Source organism: Pseudovirgaria hyperparasitica (assembly GCF_010093815.1).
Source record: "Pseudovirgaria hyperparasitica strain CBS 121739 unplaced genomic scaffold EJ05scaffold_2, whole genome shotgun sequence".
Lineage (NCBI taxonomy): Eukaryota > Fungi > Ascomycota > Dothideomycetes > Acrospermales > Acrospermaceae > Pseudovirgaria > Pseudovirgaria hyperparasitica.
In genome coordinates, this window is record NW_022985550.1 from 862304 (window position 1) to 880979 (window position 18676).

The 18676-nt window shown below is 52.9% G+C and overlaps 10 protein-coding genes across 10 annotated transcripts in view; 5 read left to right on the forward strand and 5 right to left on the reverse strand.

Annotated features, from left to right (window-relative positions):
• The window catches only part of EJ05DRAFT_522024 (uncharacterized protein), a gene marked incomplete at its 5' end in the record, with an annotated part of 2189 nt that extends 1140 nt beyond the window's left edge, over nt 1-1049 (reverse strand). Inside the window, one exon of the mRNA XM_033748776.1 lies at nt 26-1049. Coding sequence (XP_033604267.1) covers nt 26-1049 — 1024 coding nt within the window. The remainder of the gene's footprint in view (nt 1-25) is intronic.
• Nucleotides 1050-2277: 1228 nt separating this feature from the next.
• On the forward strand, nt 2278-3119 carry EJ05DRAFT_185855 (ESCRT-II complex, vps25 subunit). Its single transcript, XM_033739639.1, has one exon. The coding sequence runs from the start codon at nt 2354-2356 to the stop codon at nt 3005-3007; it is 654 nt and encodes a 217-aa protein (XP_033604268.1). The 5' UTR covers nt 2278-2353; the 3' UTR covers nt 3008-3119.
• EJ05DRAFT_185854 (uncharacterized protein) lies at nt 3120-5941 on the reverse strand. Its single transcript, XM_033739638.1, has 4 exons — nt 5795-5941; nt 5306-5742; nt 3949-5257; nt 3120-3891 (listed from the first exon to the last, which is right to left on the reverse strand). Exons 1-4 carry the CDS (start codon nt 5906-5908, stop codon nt 3232-3234), a joined length of 2520 nt encoding a protein of 839 aa, XP_033604269.1. The 5' UTR covers nt 5909-5941; the 3' UTR covers nt 3120-3231.
• Nucleotides 5942-6182: 241 nt separating this feature from the next.
• On the forward strand, nt 6183-8027 carry EJ05DRAFT_507442 (alpha/beta-hydrolase; the record flags this gene model as incomplete). The annotated part of the gene is made up of 3 exons (XM_033747920.1): nt 6183-6713; nt 6768-6906; nt 6955-8027. The coding sequence occupies exons 1-3, from the start codon at nt 6519-6521 to the stop codon at nt 8025-8027; spliced, it is 1407 nt and encodes a 468-aa protein (XP_033604270.1). The 5' UTR covers nt 6183-6518.
• Nucleotides 8028-8221: 194 nt separating this feature from the next.
• EJ05DRAFT_472776 (uncharacterized protein) lies at nt 8222-9790 on the reverse strand. The gene is made up of 2 exons (XM_033743253.1): nt 8530-9790; nt 8222-8466 (listed from the first exon to the last, which is right to left on the reverse strand). The coding sequence occupies exons 1-2, from the start codon at nt 9676-9678 to the stop codon at nt 8365-8367; spliced, it is 1251 nt and encodes a 416-aa protein (XP_033604271.1). The 5' UTR covers nt 9679-9790; the 3' UTR covers nt 8222-8364.
• A 1448-nt stretch (nt 9791-11238) lies between these two features.
• EJ05DRAFT_185871 (uncharacterized protein) lies at nt 11239-12718 on the reverse strand. The gene is made up of 3 exons (XM_033739640.1): nt 12548-12718; nt 12392-12495; nt 11239-12340 (listed from the first exon to the last, which is right to left on the reverse strand). Exons 1-3 carry the CDS (start codon nt 12584-12586, stop codon nt 11683-11685), a joined length of 801 nt encoding a protein of 266 aa, XP_033604272.1. The 5' UTR covers nt 12587-12718; the 3' UTR covers nt 11239-11682.
• Nucleotides 12719-12916: 198 nt separating this feature from the next.
• On the forward strand, nt 12917-13540 carry EJ05DRAFT_482651 (uncharacterized protein; the record flags this gene model as incomplete). Its single annotated transcript, XM_033745185.1, has 2 exons — nt 12917-12923; nt 12978-13540. 2 exons carry the CDS (start codon nt 12917-12919, stop codon nt 13538-13540), a joined length of 570 nt encoding a protein of 189 aa, XP_033604273.1.
• Nucleotides 13541-13802: 262 nt separating this feature from the next.
• EJ05DRAFT_496715 (histone-fold-containing protein) lies at nt 13803-14731 on the reverse strand (the record flags this gene model as incomplete). The annotated part of the gene is made up of 4 exons (XM_033746436.1): nt 13803-14248; nt 14302-14420; nt 14470-14603; nt 14654-14731. 4 exons carry the CDS (start codon nt 14729-14731, stop codon nt 13803-13805), a joined length of 777 nt encoding a protein of 258 aa, XP_033604274.1.
• A 1177-nt stretch (nt 14732-15908) lies between these two features.
• On the forward strand, nt 15909-17754 carry EJ05DRAFT_185949 (uncharacterized protein). The gene has a single exon (XM_033739641.1). It carries the CDS (start codon nt 15989-15991, stop codon nt 17444-17446), a length of 1458 nt encoding a protein of 485 aa, XP_033604275.1. The 5' UTR covers nt 15909-15988; the 3' UTR covers nt 17447-17754.
• On the forward strand, nt 17575-17883 carry EJ05DRAFT_496717 (uncharacterized protein; the record flags this gene model as incomplete). The annotated part of the gene is made up of 1 exon (XM_033746437.1): nt 17575-17883. The coding sequence occupies one exon, from the start codon at nt 17575-17577 to the stop codon at nt 17881-17883; it is 309 nt and encodes a 102-aa protein (XP_033604276.1).
• Nucleotides 17884-18676: the final 793 nt, after the last annotated feature.

Consider the following 18676-nt stretch of genomic DNA (forward strand, 5'->3'; position numbering starts at 1 on the left):
GGAGTTCCGGGAGCACCGGGGGTACCAGGAGCACCAGGGCTGCCAGGAGTTCCGGGAGCGCCGGGAGTACCAGGGCTACCAGGAGTACCAGGGCTACCAGGAGTACCGGGAGAGCCAGGAGTACCAGGAGCGCCTGGAGTGCCGGGAGCACCGGGGTGACCAGGAGTACCAGGAGTACCAGGGCTGCCAGGCGAACCCGGAGTACCAGGCACATGCGTAGGCTCAACGGGGCAGACAGTCGTACCGATGGTGACAGTAGTAACGGTAGTGATGGTCGACTCAGCCGGGCAATTCTTCATCGTGGTGGGGCAAGCGGTGATGGTGACGGTGGAAGTGGTGACGATAGTAGAGGTGGTGAACAGCGTCGTTGAAGGCGTGGGCGCAGGAGTAGGAGTTGGCTCGTCGCATCCGTACTCGCAGTCTGGGTTGTCAGATGGAGTGGGCTCAGGAGTAGGAGTCGGCTCGTCACATCCGTATTCACAATCTGGGTTATCAGAAGGCGTTGGGGTAGGTTCGTCGCAGCCATATTCGCAGTCTGGGTTGTCCGACGGGGTGGGTTCAGGAGTCGGCGTAGGCTCATCACAGCCATACTCGCAGTCTGGGTTGTCAGACGGCGTAGGAGTGGGCTCATCACAGCCGTACTCGCAGTCCGGACCGGAAGGAGTAGGCGTGGGCGTCGGAAACTCTGAGGTGGTCTCTGGCTCACAGTAGCAGTCCTCGTCATAGTCGGGATCGCACTCTTCGGGCTCGTCGCCCGGATAGTCGGGTTCCTCGCCCGGGTAGTCAGGCTCGTCCTCCGGATCATCCTCGCAGTAGTCATCCTCGTCCTCTGGGCTTTCGGTTGGGGTTGACTCCGGAAGAGATAAGGTGGGTGTAGGATCAAGCTCTGAGGTGGTAGGCAGTAACGATGGAGTGACAATAGGTGGGATTTCGAGAGTTGGGGTTTCAATGGGCGGAAGTTCGATAGTCGGGGTTTCAATCGGTGGCAGTTCGATGGCAGCGGCGTTGCCGGCCATGGCCAGAGCCACGATACATGATACCAACTTCATCGCGTCTTGATTACAGACAGTAAAGAACGAATGTTTTTCTTCTCACGAGTTTCGACTGTAGGAAAGGAAAGGAACGAAAGACAGGACACCCGCAGAAGAAAAGTCCACTGGCAATCCACGAAGGGGATTCAAGGGCTTTCATACTTGGCCTTCATACCTAGAGGCCCCTCTCCCCCAACGTGTCTATCGAACGCCATCGTGCTCTACCTTTTCCGGCGTGAATGGTAATAAAGGCTTGACGCCACACGACGCCCGGATTGGCCGTTTCAGTACAACCTCAGGCGGATTCTGGAGTCGACGCTTTCGGCGAGGCCTTCGCGATGCCGTCGGCAGACACTGACTGGGAAAGACCGCCATTTCATTTTGCCAACCGAGAACTTATACTGTTTTGGGGGGCTGTGGCTGTTGCGCTAGACGGTATGTGGGACTGGCGGATTCCGTAGACGGGCGTCCAGAACACCGCGCCCCTGACTCCCGTTATGCTTTTCTTGGTAGACGCGCATTTCGCTCGCCAGCGTGCGCTCGCTGCCGCGAGTAAACAATATACCCTGCGAGAGTCTGTGTCGTAGTCCGTCATGCGTTTGGGCGTTTGTGGTTATGGTAAATTGACCTTGGCATGGCGTTGCTTGTTGCTCTCGAGTGGTCTCGCCAAACATAGTGGCTAAGAAGTATGCTTAGTGACAGACGACTGACTGTGTCTGGGGCCTGGAGGTAACTTTGATACCTTCGTGTCGGGGTCTCCGTTCCTGGCGTCGAGACGATACTTCATCTAATGTCTGCAAAAGCTTTTCCTAGATAATTTCGAGATATACAGAATCTCTTGCATATACGTGACCCTACATGACATTGAGTCGTTCGAGGTCGAATATACCCATCTTCGCCCACACGACATCGAGTCGATCAAGTCCTGAGTCCTGACACGCTCGCTCGCGCAAGAAGCGTGAAACGGCAGCAGTGCTACATGCCAACGCACGCGGTGTGTAACAGGAAGAGCATGCTGTGTACGACAGTCTAGATCTCACTATAGAGTGCTAGTAGTAACTAGTGAGAGCATCAGATTGTGCCTATGTCTGTGATCCAGTGGTACAGTAAGGCTGCATGTTTAGTGGCGCATCTTGTGGAAATGAACTGCATGCCTGCGTGCCTGCCCCTGGCGATTGCCCTATACTGCCTCAGGCCACAACTCCGCCACACCGCCCGCATACACGACGCCTCAGGCACCTATTCTGCCACCACGCGAATGACGCATGTCTCCCATCTTCCAAAAAAATACACAACACACCACACCACCATAACACATCACCATGACCACTGTTCCAGAGACAACCCCATCCCCATTCACATTCTCCACCACCCACCCGATCCACCGCCAATACCACTTCCCACCCTTCTACACGCCCCAACCCATCCTCTCCACCCACCACGCCCAACTCTCCCAATGGGCCGTCCTAATCCTCGACTACTGCCGGCACAACCGCATCTACTCGCTCTCGCTCTCCCAGGTTTCCTACTCCAAGGGCACGCGGCCGGACCTGAGCGCGCACCCGCACGCCGTGCTGTTCTACAATGCGGCCATTCCGCGGTGGGTTGAACCGGCGTTTGCGCGGGAGATTGTGGACTGGATGGCTGGTGAGGAAGGGGGGATGAAGGCGGAGTGGCGGGATAAGGTGGGCGGCTCGGGGAAGAAGGGTGAGGATGCGGCGACGGGGGATGTGTTTTGGGTGTATTGGCGGAGGCCGGAGGAGTGGGCTGGGGTGATTGAGGGGTGGGTTGAGGGGAGTGGGCAGAAGGGTGTTGTGTTGACTGTGTATGAGCTGTTGAATGGCGATGCGACGGCCAAGGAGGAGTGGAGGGGTATGGACGAGGAGTTGATGGTGAAGAGCTTGCAGATTCTGGTCAAGAGAGGGCGCGCGCAGGTCTTTGGTGGGGATGGACAGTTGGGAGTCAAGTTCTTCTGAAGTTCTTGCGATGTTGGACATATGCGGGATATATATGAAGAAAGTAAGAAGACTCTTGCGCCAGACAGGAGAAGGAAGACGGGCACCTCGGACCAGCAACGAGCAACTCCCAGAACATGGTAGAGAACGCCAATATGTCGCTGTCCCAACCAAACAATACCCACACTCCAACGCGCCGGGGATCCACTCTATACCCGAACCCTTATCGGAATATGCCATAATCTTCATGAGTCCTTTTCGTCGATCAGATGTTCCTTCTCTACTCTGGAGACCTTCTGGTCCATGGCAGTCTTCAACAACCAATTGACGTCTACTATCCGCGGTATCATATCCACATTCTTCGCCAGGCTGCGAAACTTGGGCCACATCAATTCATCTTTCCTCTCGCGAGAGCTGATCAGATAGATGTACTCCTTGTCGCCTTCGCCGTATGGATCTTGCTCTTGGCTTTCCGTATTGGCAGCAACAGCCTTGACTTCACGCTTCGAAACGTTCATATTAGATCGTCCGGTATAAAGCTGGCACGTGCCACCGTTGGCGACGGCTATGTCTCTCATCGTTTCGTAGCCCGAAGTCACGTTTCCGGTGCAGAATAATGCGAGACCTTCCAACAGCTTGCCTTGATTCCGCTGGGCTCGGGTCAACGTCTGCGTGAGGTTGATGTCGAACTTTTTCTCGTTTTCTCGGTCGCTCAGTATGAATTGATGTGGGTCTGGCAGCTCATGGTGCTTCAGGGCGTAGTCTAAGAAGTCGGTTGAAACCACCACGGGTGCGTGAGCCAGGGCTCGAAGGAAGTTCTTCGTGCGAATGAGATTCGGCGCACAGAGAATCATGTCTGGACGAGGGTCTCCAGTCACCCAAAGTCCGAGCTGACGTAGTTTCATCTGCACAGTGTTAGGATGATATACAGTCCAAAAAGGAGTATATGCCAGAGGACTTACCTTGTCTGCTGATTCTTTGGTCTCGTTTCCTACCCATGCTTTATATCCGGTGACCATGAGCCAGTACTCGCGTTCTACTTTGCCAACTGGTACCGCCTTGGGACGCCCTTGCTTGGACTTTGTCTTCTTCGGTGGTGTTGCCTTTCTTTCCTCCTCTTCCTCTTCCGCATCTGGTTCGACGGACCGTTTCCGTTTCTCTGACTCTTTCCTATCTCTACCGTGTATCACGCCACCAACCCTCTTCATTTCCTTCTCAAACTTGGCCATGTCGGGTGCCATATCACTGAGCTTGGCCATCGCACGAGCCTTTGCACCTCTCCCAGCGGTTGACGGTGTCTGATTCTCCTTGTCTCCTTCCACGGGATGACGCTCTGCTGATTGCCCTTCCACTGGTTGCCGTCTAGTCTTCTGAGCGACCGGTGTGCTGGTCTGAGCCGCCGGTCGAGCTTTAGACTTTTTGACAACACCGGGCCTTGGTGGTGCAGTCTCGGTATAGTATTTCTCTACAGCCTTAGGATCAAGGCTAGTTTGACCAACGGCCTCGCCGAGATTGGTGCCCTTTGGAAAGTAAACATATTTTGGGTTGGTCATTGACATCTCCTCGCACTGCGCATAGCTTTCCTCCAGCCAGATATGGTTCAGAATGTGGATATTCCATTCTTGTGCCGCTTCACACTTGGCACCATCCATATATGCAGTGATCAGATGAGTATCTTCCTGTGTCATTTTGCGATCCAAGTGAGCCCCAGTGACTTTGACAAGATCTTGAAGGTAGTCTCGCGCCAGTCCTGTATAATTTGAAATGCTTATGTGGTACTTGTCGAAGCCAGGAATTCCATTGCGAGGGACCGGATAATGGAGCAGCTTGCGGAAGGGCGACCTCCATCTGTTACTCCTTATTATGTCAAAAAGCCAGGCGAGATTCCCCACATCTTTCCCTGCTCTTGACGCTTCCACGTAATCAGGGCCGTCTCTGTACCTGCAAATCAAGATGTCTGTCGCCTCGATGTCGTCCGTAAGAGATCCTCCGCTTTCTTCCACAACTTTAGCAATATTATCCGTGAGGTGAACGCTAAGCTCTAGGTCCTTGCAGATCTTCAACTTCTTGCTCTTGAACACTGCCGAGGCTTGTCGTCTTGCTACAGTCTCTTGCTCGGGATGGTGGGAGGTGGCGCCGTTTATAGTATCATGTATCTTTTTCGCGTTCGCCAGTGGAGGTGATCCCGGTCCGCTTCGGAGGGCCACAGGATCTGATAGGAGATAGTTATCCTCAGAAACCTTAGCGCCTACTTTCATACAGACGTCGAACCTAAGTCAAGGTGAGAAATGATACACATAGGCAGGAACAAGGTCGTACCAGTGGGGCAGGACTATGTGGCATCGCAGCTTTTTTTGGATAGCCTTTTGACAGTACGCATTTCGAAGATCCAGAGCGATAATATGTGTCACAAAGGCTGATAGCCCAGTCGCATATGCACCCCCCATAGCCAATACCCCTCCATACACAGCCTCTTTATCGCCTTCCGGAATATCTGCGCAGCAGACTACGACATTCGACATGAACATGTGAGGATCGGGGCTGTGCTGTTTCGTGTTGGCGGGCTTCTGCTTTCTTATTGACTCTGGTATCCAGGCAGGCTTGACAACGGCCAACATAGCATCGAGGGCGTCCGAGTACTGGGGGAAATCGGCTGTCGTCGAGATAACGTGGGACACGTCCGAGAGGTCTTGTATACGGCCATCGCTGTCGAGAACGACGAAATCGCCTCCATATCTGACAACGTCTTTCCTCAACTGTGCATGTTAGTTGTCGTAGTACTTCAGGCAGTCCGTGACTGTAGCCTACATCTTGGATGGACCCGTCCGAGAATTCTGTGCTGGGAATGAACGCGAACCTCAAGCCCTTGAATAGAGTCGCTGATGGGTCCTCCATTATCGTGTCAGAGTTGTTGCCGGCCATGATTGCGTTGCAGTGTGTGTGCGCATGGATCGTAAGTGTAATGTTTGCGGTGTCCGAACGCGCCTACCACTTTGACGCGCTATTGAACGCGCCTACACGTGACCTGTATTCTGTCCACTAATTGGCATGAAACAATCAATATCTTTGAGGCACAGCATGTCTTCCATCTTGTGTCAACACGCCTAAGCATAGCAGATTTATGTCATACTGACCATATTTAATGTTTGTGCCTCATGCTTCACAGTGTCAAGACTCCAAGTGTACACACCTTAACCTCGGCATGTCTTCGAGTAATGGATGCTTGTAAGAGATTGATGATGACCTGGACCCGAACTGCCAGACACGTAATAATATCAAGGCTGTAGTAAAGGCCAACTCAAGTGAATTCACTCTATTATCACTCGTCACATAACACAGTACGAAATCGAATCTGTCAACGTCAGCACTTCATTTGGTCCCGCAGTGTCAAATACCGGTCAAAAGTCCCGCAGTCGATCTCAGTATACCTTCAGAGTTTCACGGGCCTACGGAACCACTTTGTTCATTATCCTACAGACTCAGATGAGAAAACCATCGATTCTTATCCAAGTCATTGATCCAAACGAGCGAAATGGCTTCGAAAGTCTTCCAAGTCCAAGAGCATGTCTTGCCTTGCCAACACATCAGGCAGTACCATCGCGCGACAGTAGACGGAGAAGACGGTGTATTGAACTTGGCGATTAAGCAATACACACCGTTGAACAATAAAAGCCCTAAGCCAAACGACCTCACCATCATCGGCGCACATGCGAACGGCTTTCCGAAGGTCAGTGTGGTCTGATGATACCGGGGTAATCTCTGATAGATGTGTCATATATAGGAGCTATACGAACCACTCTGGATTGAATTGCTCCAAAGAACCGAACAAGCTGGCATCGGTGTCCGTGGCATATGGATAGCAGATGTCGCACATCAAGGCGCCAGCGGTGTCCTGAACGAGAGCAAACTAGGAGATGATCGCGAGTTCTTCCACAGATACACTCAAACCAACCACTAACAACAAGCAGCATCATGGTTCGACCACCCTCGAGATCTCCTACACATGATCAACCATTTCCGCGACCAGATCCAGCGCCCAATCGTCGGCATCGGCCACAGCATGGGCGGATGCCACCTCGTCAACCTCTCCCTCATCCACCCGCGTCTCTTCGCCAGCCTCATCCTCGTCGACCCCGTCATCCAGAAATACACCACCGCCCAGGGAAACTACGCGCCCGCCCGAGCATCCTCCTTCCGCAGAGACATCTGGCCATCCCGCGCCGCCGCCGCACAAGCCTTCAAAAAGAGCAAATTCTACACCGCCTGGGACTCGCGTGTCCTCGACCTCTGGATCCAACACGGCCTCCGCGACCTCCCAACACACCTCCACCCCATCCCAGACGACCCAGCATCCCCATCCCCCTCTCAAACCTCCCCCCTACCACCCATAACCACCGAACCCACCCTCACCCCACAACCCACCTCTCCCCCCGTAACCCTCACCACAACCAAACACCAAGAAGTCTTCACCTTCCTCCGCCCCAACTACGCCCCGCAACCCACCCCCGACACCCCAGGCCCCCACCTCCTAACAACCACCACCCCCTCCCAAAACCGCACCACCATCCCCGACCTCACCCCCAGCCCAACCCCTCAATCCCCCTTCTACCGCCCCGAACCCACCCTCACATTCACCCAACTCCCCCACCTCCGCCCACCCACCCTCTACATCTTCGGCGCCCAATCCTACCTCTCCCAGCCCGACGCCCGCGCCGAGAAACTCGCTTGCACAGGCGTCGGCGTCGGCGGCAGCGGCGGCGCCCCCGAGGGCAAGGTCAGGGAGTATGTGATGCCGGGCGTTGGGCATCTGGTGCCGATGGAGAAGGTTGCGGAGACGGCGGAGCAGTGTGGTGTGTGGATTGTGGAGTCGTTGCGCGGGTGGAGGGAGGCGGAGGAGGTGGTTTTGGGGGAGTGGGATGGGGTGCCGCGCGGGGAGCGCGCGCGGTTGAGTGAGAGGTGGTTGGAGGCGGTGAGTGCGCCGGTGGCGGGGTTGCCGGCGGTGAAGGGGAAGGTGGAGGGGAAGGGGAAGAGTAATTTGTAGGGTGGAAGGGGGATGGTGTGTGGTGGTGTCTGCTTGTTATTGGGCTGGGATGGAGACGTCAGCGTGGGTCGCTTTGTCGAGGGATGTAGGCAGTGTTTGGAGGGTCAGGAATCTTGGTTATACAGACCAACATGGCCGCATCAGAGCGGAATCGACGTATGAATCGACCAGAAGTAGTCCACCATCAAATCATTGCAACTCAACCCGTTCATTCATTCATTCATCTATCTATCCACATGCGTTGCACAGTGCGTCGTAACACTCATATCGAACAGGTATACATCTCTATATCCTAATTTTGATATTCCCCAAAAAAACAGCCACCCACATATCCCCATCATGCCGGAACATACTCATCCGGAAACCCATTCGACGCGCACGAGAACGGCCCCCCGAAACTATCTGCATGATAACCATCAATAATACTCTGCACCGAAGCCTATTCAAGTCAGTCAGCAAGCCACAACCCCATCAGGACTCTCTCCACAGGGAGAACACTCACATAAGTCCCACCAGACAAAAAGAACAGCCCGATAAAAATCAAGACCACATTAACAACAATACCCACCCACCCGCGCCATCCACGAATCTTATAAAAATCCGGCCCATGATCCGCCCTCCGCATACGAATATACGCGACGCCCCAGAAGATAAACCCGAAGAACGAGTCAAACAGCGAGCTCATAATGCTCAGCAGATCAGAGAAGAAGGGGATGACCTCGGCAATGATGAAAGCGGCCACCCAGGTGAGCGCGAGGATACCGGCCCACACGGCCCAGCCAAGCGGGGTGTGGTGGCTGAGATGCTTGGTGCCCTTGAAGATGCGGAAGAAGATGAAGCGGGCGCTGACGCTGGCGTACAGCACGCCGAGGAAGATGAGGGTGGGGATCATGAAGCTGAAGCTGACCTTGCGGTAGGTGAGGTTGCCGAGGGAGCCGAAGGCGGGGGCGGTGTTGTAGTTTGTGCCGGTGTAGGCGTACACGATGGAGCCGACGAGGCCGAAGACGATGACTTCGCAGATGGTGACGGCCCAGAGCGCTTTGGGGAAGTCGCGGGGTTCCTTCATCTCGGCGATGAAGGAGGGGATGGTGATTTGGCCGATGAAGGTGTAGGAGATGTTCATGAATGCGTTTGTGCCCATGACGAAGGTGGTGCCGGCCTGGGGGATGGCGAGGACTTGGATGGGACCCTTGGAGGGGAAACCGGTGGGGGCGTCCTCGATGGCGGCGAAGACCATGGCGAGAAAGACGGAGATGAAGGTGAAGAATGCGGATGCGGTGGCCAGACGGGCGAGCACGGAGAAGGTGCGTGGGAGAGAGCATACCCAGCAGACGACGGCGGCAATGGCGGAGAAACCGATTGTGCAGAGGCCATGTTGCGAGATGGTGTTCAGGTAGTTTGCGCTGACGAGGCAGTGGAAGCCCTGGATGAAGGTGTTGTTGAGGAGGAACATGACGGCGGTCGCGTACCAGGCCCATTTCTTGTTCCAGAACAGCATCTGTCCGATGTCACAGACATCGCGGACTTCGGGGTGGCGCATGCAGAATTCCCATAGCACGAGGGACGTGTAGAGGACCATCGCAGCCACGAGGACGGTGAATATCAGGCCAGGTACCAGTCCGAGGATGGAGTACGAGTAAGGGAATGACATGATGGCCAGACAAATGTACTCTGAGAACAGCAATGCTGCCGTCTAACATGTCGTAAGCTATGGTGACGATGATACTTTGAGCCCGGGGTATATACAGCGGGCACAGGGCGTAATTACCTTCTGCCAACTGCAAGTCCTGTACTTGATGGGATTATCAGCCTCCAGTGCCATCTGCTTTCCAACAGACATGGAGCTGTCGCTGTCGTCGCCAATATTGCCGGTGGTGATAGGCTTGTCAATCCTGCTCATCCTGCGACCACCTTGGCCCTCGACATCACCGCCATAGTTGTCCGAAGCTCTTTTTTCATGCTCATCCGGAGTGAATAGTCCACTGTCTTTGTTCTGAGCCTCCTCCTTGCTGGAGGAGCTCTTCCGAAGACCTAGCGCCATTTTACTGACCGGATGGCCCGGACAAAAATAGTGGAATAAAAGGGTTCGTTACGTCTAAATAAGGGCAGCATTAATCACTAGGATTCAATGAGCTTTGGAAAAATTAGGCGCGCAATGAGGATACCACTCGATTGCGGGCTGATGAAGGAAGATAGAAAACAAGCGACGTATTATGGGCGCAGGCCCGGCTTATGAATGGAAAGCAGAAACTGGGGCGAATTAGAGAGGGCGTGGAGCAAAATGTAAGATCGACAGAATTGAACGGCACGCGAGTTGTTGGTGCAAGCCCCAAGCCCGATGGTGCACCATGTCATTTTGTAAAATCTGATGCAAACCTCTTCAAAGCCCATCGTCATAGGCTGCCAAGGTGTCACCAGCCTACCAGTGTTGAGAAATGCTCGTCCGACTCGCAGAGCAGTACAAGCTGGAAGTTCCTATATCATATCTCTGGTTGGTGGTTGGTGTAGCAGCAGCAGACAAAGAACACAAAGGACATAATCATCAAAGTGTCCATTATCCAGGTTGAAAGCTTGATATCGCTTGTTATGACTTGGTAAATGATGACCTCAGAGGCGTGGGGCACCAACACACTATTACTCGCGCAGATAAATAGATGGGACGGGGAGGATGTGGAGAATTCGTCGCGCAAAACCCGGTGGTTGGATCGGTTTCCGTAAATACGTCTTGGCTCGGCACTATTGATGCGAACATACGAGCCAGCAGTCATGTTATTGATATGTAAAGCGTTTCATCTTTGCTGTCTTGCGCCATAATAATTGATGAATCCCGAAATCGGATGGACGATTTAACGCTTACGTTGGTTGTGTCGTCGCTTAATCCGCCCGACTCGCCCTGTACATAATTACATGATAGGTACAGGGTCAGTAGAGATGACTTTAAATCCATCACCAACGCTTTTGGTGCGGCGCCAGCTCAATAGGCTGAGCGCTTCGCAAATGACATTGGAACGAGCCAGAAATAGTATAGGTAAACTGTACAGAATTCGCGGCCCAGAGCCTGTCGCAGACAAACTCTTTGCTTTGTCGTTCGCCGTGAGACTCGGTAAGCTTCTCAAGAGTATCTTGGCTTCATGTGGCGGCGTCCTGGGCAACGCTGTGCAACTCCGCAGTACAAGTAGATAGCGATTAGTCTACTACTCAGCCTGAAGACTCTGTGAGATAGCAATATCGTCACTTGGGGCATAATTCAAGTGGCAATCTCCATCGTGATGAGCATCGCGGGGTCGCGCCAACTGTAATTGTGGTCTCAGTGCAACCTTTCAGGGAATCCCCTCTGTGTCCCTCCCTGTCAGTGGTCGAAGTATAAGCCGAGTTCGTGCTATACTGGAGGGTGACTTCGACCCATCTCTTCCACAATTCCTCATTGTTCGTGATCTTCAACAATGGCACTCCTGTACACCAAGTGGAGTCGTCTTGAGTCTTTGCAGGATGTGTGCAGTGTCCTTCAGCCTAGCTAGCCGTGACTGCAGCTCAGGATCGTAGCTGTGACTTCCATGTCTTCCGACTAGTTGTGGTGCATAATCCAGATCGAGAAACTTTCTGCAAGGACGTACTTCCTCGCCCCATTCGCTCAGGGGGCGACATTGTATGAATCTTACACAGAGCCTGTGCTCTTGTTGCCTCTAGGAGCGAATCCAAATCCGCCTCTTCCGCTACCATCTGGGCCTCGCGGAGCCCGAAGGATCTGACTCTCCTTGGGAAGCTCGGAATTCGACTGGCTGCCCTCTCCAGCTCTTCTTTGAATATATACAGAGTTCGGTTTCGGCGCATATCCGGGTTCAAAAAGCTGCGACGACTTTTGGGGTCCACCGCGTGCAGGAGAATGGTCGCCTGACGAAGGAGTGACATTACCACTTCTCTGACCTCCTTTGCCCTTTCCTTTGCCCCTCTGATTTTGGTTTTGGCTTTGATATCTTGCTTGTGGGGAGGCCCGGCCTTGTGTTTCGACAGATGCGCCAACCCCAAGTTCAGCTCGGCGCTCAGCATACGCACGCTTCTTTTCTTCGCGATCTTTTGCCGCGTTAGCCTGTCGTTCCTTCAGAAGTATGTCTGCCCTCTTGCGCTCCTCCTCTTCACTGTCATCGTCGTCGTCGAGCGAGAGCCCCCCTATTTGACCTTCTACATCAGTCTTAGATAACACCTTTGGCGGTGGCTTGCGTGAAAGAAGTTTCATGGGTGCCCTGAACGGATCTCCCTGAACAGGCGTGTTGTCCCTCGCAGTCACGAATATAGGAGCAGGCGCAGGGTTATCTCTGGAGACAGATTAGCAGTCTGGCGGCTGAATATGAATCAAGCACACATACGCTGTGTCCCACAGCTCGCGTTGCAATTGGGCATGCTGCGCGCGTCTTTCGGCCTTGGTCAACTTTTTCGGTTTCTCTGGTTGAGTATCTTTTGCTGGTTCTCTCTGTACTGCAATCAGCCTTGACTTCTGAGGATAAACAAAGTGCGCAACTGACGTCTGCAATTTTCACCCAGTCATCGTCCCACGCACTCATGTTGCTGATACTTCAATGTACAGTTTTGTGTATGTTTGGGCAGTGCTTTCGAGCGCAACGTATGAGGATAATGAAATGCACGAGCAACTGTGAGGTTTATCTTGTGGGTTTTGAGAACGAACTACGACGCGGGCAGCGGGCTCAGTAAATGATTAGCGCTACGCGGGTGGGTACAGCCGAACTTAGGAGCCTCCCCCCGCCTCTCAGCCCCTGCAGCCCTAAAAGCGAAGTGGAGCTATGGCTAGTATCTGTGTATGTGAACTATGTGTTGTGAATCGAAAACATTACTGAACAGACAGTGCCTTTACTTGCTGACTCGCTCGCGACAATATGTCAGGTATGACTCTCGATCTCTTGGAACCAGCGACTCACCTCTAATCCAACTCTACAGACATCGACGGCGACTCAACGATGCATTCCTCACCCTCTGACGTAGAGGACATGGACGAAGAAGAAGAAGAACTCCCCACCGCCCAAGACGCACCTGCAACTCCAACAGGTGGTATAGCGCCTCAACATCCCCATGCCTTCGTCCCTCCATCCTCCGAGATCTCCCCTCCAAACTCACAGCACGGCCCGGCGCGACAGAACGCCTTCACGAGTACTTCACGAAACGATGGGATGCCCGAGGGGAGCCCGAGTGCGATGGCGCTGAATGCCAACGGAAAGAGAGCCATAGTGGAGGGCAAGAATGAAGCTGCTACCAAAGCGAGCAAGCCGATAGGGAGGTCGTCTAGCGGTTACGAGTGGAGTCGGCCAGAGGACGAGCCTGGCTGGACGTGGATGAATAGGAAGGCGGCAGAGGAGTACTACCGGGCGATGGATCAGATTGTGGATAAGGAGTATATGATCAAAAGTGAGTTGAGTCGATCCTCGTGTGGTGATATTTTTCTGACGCGAAGTAAGACAAATACGGCGATGTGTGCGAAAAGAGACAATGAACACAGGACGTAGTCGCAGCAAAGAGCATCCGGAGTACCTGAGGGACTCGTACACTGTATGTTTCAAAGAGCCTATATCTATGCCGCAGTACATGCGACTCGGCGGTAACAGATGGCCATAAAAGTACTGCGCGTACGTAGGCGTATATCGCTTCACATGTTCTAGCCAGCAGCTGGCTTGATCATATCCTTCTACATGACCTCTAGTACTCATGTCGTATGATACAGGCTCATGGTTCTACTCCACACATATTCAATAGGCGCCACACACCACATCAATCACTGTCTTCGCCTTCAGAATCCTCATCTCGTTCTTCATTGTCCTCCAGCGGATCTTCCACCAACTGATCTGCTCCATCTCCGTGATCCTCCTCGTCGTCATCTGGTTCGTCTTCCTCCTCCTCCTCATCCTCTTCATCATCCTCCTCATCGTCCTGATCATCAACCTCATCTTCCATCTCAGCATCTGTTTCTGGCTCTGCGCCATCCTCTCTCCGTGCCTTTTTGTGAGCAGGCGGCGAGTCTCCGTCTTTACGTCGTGCTGGTGATCTGAGACCTTTCACGCTGCCTTCTGCGGTGACGAAACTTTCTTCTGCGGGGGAGGAGGGAGCCTGTTGCGCGGTGATATTTTCATCGGCGAAGCGTTGGGCGGCGGCGATCTTCTCCTCTTTTACTTTGCGGCGGTAGGAATTGCGCTTCTCGGTTTGGATCGTCGCAAACTCTTGGAGATGTCATCAGTGCCATATAACTGCGTATCGTGGAAGATCTGCGTACTTGTATGTTCCTCGTCCAATCGCGCAGCAAAGCGTTCAAACTCGATGGCGTGCAGAGCATTGAGTACGTCTTGTGGTTGTATCGTCTTCTTGTTACTCCTCATCGTGAGTTCGTTCGCACTGATCAGAGCGTCAGAATTGTGCAGTAAGCTCTTTCGACTCCGCCTACTGTGACGCCAGGTAGCTTATGAAAACTGTTGCGCTTTTCTGTATCGCCAGTATCGCGTCTTTCTGCACCACCGTGTTTGGTGGTAGTGCGCCCCGTGCGAGTCGCTGCACCATTGACTTTGGAAGACCTAGGTCCTGGGAAGTGTGATTAGCGATTGAGTTCTGTCGTGGAAGCTCACTCATACATCTATGCTGATCCCATCGACCATGGAGGAGTTTCCCTCATCAGGTACTGTGGAAGCATTGCTCTTGCGCGGTGGCATGACGAGCTTGCAGAGTCGTATGGGTAGCAAGCAGAATAGAGCAATTCCAAAGCGAAAGTAATTAGTTGTTATAATGCGGTTTGATCGTGGTGAACAAGAGTGGGGAACTTGTGTATCCGGATAGAGTACGGGCGTGAGACGCGTTGAGTGCAAGCGCACGTCCCTCACCTACACGCGTTTTTAATTGATTCTCATTCTTTGATCATGACGTCTGATTTACAGGTCCAACAGTCCATTTGATATATCGCAAACCTTCGCTTTCTACCTGATGCTACTCTCTTCCTCATCTCGAGGTCTGATGCCGAGAGAGCCTCTGCCAATATAGTAGACGTTGTACCTCCTGACATAGATATCGCCATTCGTAAAATGCATCGTCACTGCATATACGCCGCAAACGTCTCTACAGATTTGTCTACTATCTGCATTACTTCCCCATGAATTGAAAGGTTTGCATATTGAAAAATGTAACCTTCATTTCTTATGGCATCGGTGTCTCCAAGGGAGAAAATAGGGCAACTCGCACAACAAACACTTACATCTCCTGTCTCTCCCGAGGCTCAGCTCAAAGGACTTTCCGATGCTTACTAGCTACAAGGCGACCAACTACGAATATCGTCCTTATTCTACGAAACCTTATCTAGTCAAGACTGCGAGTTTCGCTGCACACTTTCGGACTTAGCCGGTCTTGGTGTCAAGTCTCGAACGCCTCGGCGCACCACAGATGGTTCGTAGGTGACATGGAGAGATACTACGGTTGGTCCACCATAGCGACGAGAAGCCTATCCACAACAATGATAAATACTGTTGATACAGTACAACGTTTTTATGGATGCACTTGGACCTTAGTTGCATGTATGCGACCACGAGACGAATCTCACGATCATCGGACAAATTGAGTCGTAGGGCGATCTGGAGGGGCCCAACGATTTACTACCGTCCGGCCCAGGGTTCCAGCTGGATGTTGAACACCAACAGCGAATGAAACAACAGCATGGTTGGATTGCAACTTGATGGAACCTTTATCTTAGTGGCGTCTGATATCTCGCCCACTTGGTCGCTTTAGTCTAAGCAGCATGCAGGTTTCAAGGTCGTGGGCCGCAACGCCCTAATAGCCATGGGAGCCACGTGCAATTCACTTCAGCCTCTCTTTCAACTTGAAATATAAACTGTCGCCTTTGAACTTCGTTTTCTTGTCTAGAGACGCCCATGTTTCGCGTGATCACCTCCCCCATCCTCTGAAGAAGATTGGCAACAATCATGGCAACTGTTCTCAACGTGACGATTCACGGCGATCCCTGTCGCATCTACCACCCGGCCGACAAAATCACAGGGACCGTCTATCTTACAACATCCTCTCAGGAAGAATTCAAGCAACTAAAGCTCAATTTCCGAGGACAATGCAAAACGACGACGACAAGACCATACTATGTCTCCGGCAACGAGCACTCACTGGCGTCCCGTAAGATGCTGAAGGAGACTGTCACACTTTTTGATCAAGAAAAAGTTCTTTTCCAGGGGCCCTACAAGATGTCTCCCACTCAACACGAATGGCATTTCGAGTACACGTTCCCGTCGAAAAGCGAAACAACGTACCAAAAGGCGGTCAAATCGGCATATTATAACAAGCACCCGCACGACCTACCACCATCCTTCCGCTGCTTGACTGAGTCTTACAGGGGAGAAGGATACGTTCATTATAGCATTGAGGCTACACTCGTCCGTGGGAGTTTCAAGTCTGAGGTCAGAAATCTTCGATACCTCCTATTCCGGCGAAGGAGTGAACGGCCGACCCCTGCGAAGTCGCACCCCAATGTTCTCGAAAGTCAGCAAATTCAAATGCACGAGGACTTCAGGCCGCGTGTGGACAAGTTTGGAAAAGCTATACATTACAGCACTCTGCCAGTTCCAACTTCAGTGAAATTTACCCCTACTTTCTATGCGCCAAAAGCAGTAGCACCCAAACAGGTCATCGACCTAGGCCTATCGATCAAGCAGATCCAAGATCAGGTCAACTGTAATGACACCGAGATCTTCACCGTCGACCGTCTGAGAGTAGAGCTCTTGACGACAACAAGAGTAGCATGCAGAGGCGTACTCTCACAGACCCAAGACGTCGTCACAAGATCAGTCACATGCGTCGACAGAAAGCTCCCCGGCATCTCCATCCCCATCGACGACACGCCCATCGCCCTGACGCGCGGCTTCCGCCTCACAGACAACAACGAAGCCTCACCCTCATTCAAATCCTACTCCATCAGCCGCATCTACCAAATCAACATCAACATCTGGCTGCGCTGGCGCGACCAGACATTCCGCCTCAGCACCAGCATCGAACTCGACATCCTCCCCCGCTACGACCCGCCTCCTCCCCGCCGACAGCGACGCAGCGTGGACGCCGAGCTCGTCGATCCGCTCCCGCTCTACACGAGGACGGAGCATGCGCCCGCGTACGAGGAGGTTGCGCCGGCGCTCGCGAGAGATGTCAGAGAGCAGCGCCTCTTGTTTGAGCGCACGTTCAGCGAGTCGCAGCGGGACGCTTTGCTTGGGGCTACCTCGTCGTCGTCGTCGTCGTCGTCGTCGGGCGACGATTCCAGTGCTGCGGATGAGTCGAGCGATGACTTGTACACGTCCGACGAAGGGTCTGCCACACCCCCTACGCCGTTTCTATCGCGCGTCAGCTCTGCAGTCATTGCTTCGAGGTCGAGCACAGGCTAAGTCGACGAGCCCCGATTAGTTTAGGGTTTTCGCCTCGAGAAAAGTCAAAATGCATGCTCGCTCAAGCTGGGCGCGCTCCAAGAGGAAGCTTCATCCTGGGCAGCACAAGTCGACGTGGAACATTCAACATGAACGCAGTCCTGCATTATCAAATAACCGCGTCATTCCCACTCTCCGTCGTCAGCAGCCAGAGTCGTATCAAAGGGGCATCCCATCAATCCACCTCACCAGCACCGGCAGTCCCCTCTCTACCGACGAACGATCGACCATCGTCCATCGTCCATCGTCCAACCACCAAATATGTCCCTAACTCCCTGCCGCCGATCCTCATCTCAAGCGATCGATTTGCTGCAGCACAGACACCCGCCGAACGCCAGTTCCAGCAAATCAGAGGCACCGTCACCCCCACACCAAAACCAGACCAGACAAGACGCTAAATTAATAAAATCACCCTCACCAGTTATTAACATACTGTAGCAATCATCATCATCATCATGAAACAATAACACATGTTTCAAGGAGGCAGCAGGGCACACACACAAATAAATTATCGATATGAAATCTTCCCAATCTCCCAATCTATGCGAGATACCCGGAATTCGACCCTTGATCCCTTTTATCGAAAAATTGATGGCGGGAAAAACGGGGCTTTCGCGACACAAAACCCCGGATTTGCGTCTCTTCTGGCTCTGGTGAATGGATGCATTAGATGCACTAAATGCGGCACTAGAAATATGTGCACAACGATGACAACAAAGTTCTCTGCACAGCACGACATTGAACAAAAAGGGGAACGACGACGACGACGACGATGATGATGAGACTCGGTACTTGCAATGGTGTTATTCTCCCCGAGACAGGGGGGATCGACGATGTACATACTGTACAGCATGTATATGAATGACGAGGCGCGGGAGATCACCTGCGTGTTTGCATGGCGCTGCATGGCGCTGCATGGCGCTGCATGGCGCTGCATGGCGCTGCATGGCATGGCATGGCGTAGCATGGGCGCATGACGACGTTGTGCCACGTCTGGCCTTGTAAGGCAGGGATACGTGGACTATCCGGGGACTAATTAGCCATGAATAATGGCCTGCTGAGGCCGATGCGATGTGTCTGTCTATCAGTCTATCTGCCAGTCAGTCAGTCAATCACATCCAAGTCGCAACATCCCAAGCTTTTCGAAGCTGTAGATTAGCACACATACACACACACACACACACACACACA

Coding starts and splice junctions, on each gene's coding strand:
- EJ05DRAFT_185855 (XM_033739639.1), top strand. CDS start 2,354: ATGACCACTGTTCCAGAGACAACCCCATCCCCATTCACATTCTCCACC.
- EJ05DRAFT_185854 (XM_033739638.1), bottom strand. CDS start 5,908: ATGGCCGGCAACAACTCTGACACGATAATGGAGGACCCATCAGCGACT. Junction 5,743..5,794: donor CGGACGGGTCCATCCAAGAT/GTAGGCTACAGT, acceptor TAACATGCACAG/TTGAGGAAAGACGTTGTCAG. Junction 5,258..5,305: donor CACATAGTCCTGCCCCACTG/GTACGACCTTGT, acceptor ACCTTGACTTAG/GTTCGACGTCTGTATGAAAG.
- EJ05DRAFT_472776 (XM_033743253.1), bottom strand. CDS start 9,678: ATGTCATTCCCTTACTCGTACTCCATCCTCGGACTGGTACCTGGCCTG. Junction 8,467..8,529: donor TTTTGTCTGGTGGGACTTAT/GTGAGTGTTCTC, acceptor TGACTTGAATAG/GCTTCGGTGCAGAGTATTAT.
- EJ05DRAFT_185871 (XM_033739640.1), bottom strand. CDS start 12,586: ATGAGTGCGTGGGACGATGACTGGGTGAAAATTGCAGAC. Junction 12,496..12,547: donor ACTGGGTGAAAATTGCAGAC/GTCAGTTGCGCA, acceptor ATTGCAGTACAG/AGAGAACCAGCAAAAGATAC. Junction 12,341..12,391: donor CGCGAGCTGTGGGACACAGC/GTATGTGTGCTT, acceptor ATCTGTCTCCAG/AGATAACCCTGCGCCTGCTC.
- EJ05DRAFT_185949 (XM_033739641.1), top strand. CDS start 15,989: ATGGCAACTGTTCTCAACGTGACGATTCACGGCGATCCCTGTCGCATC.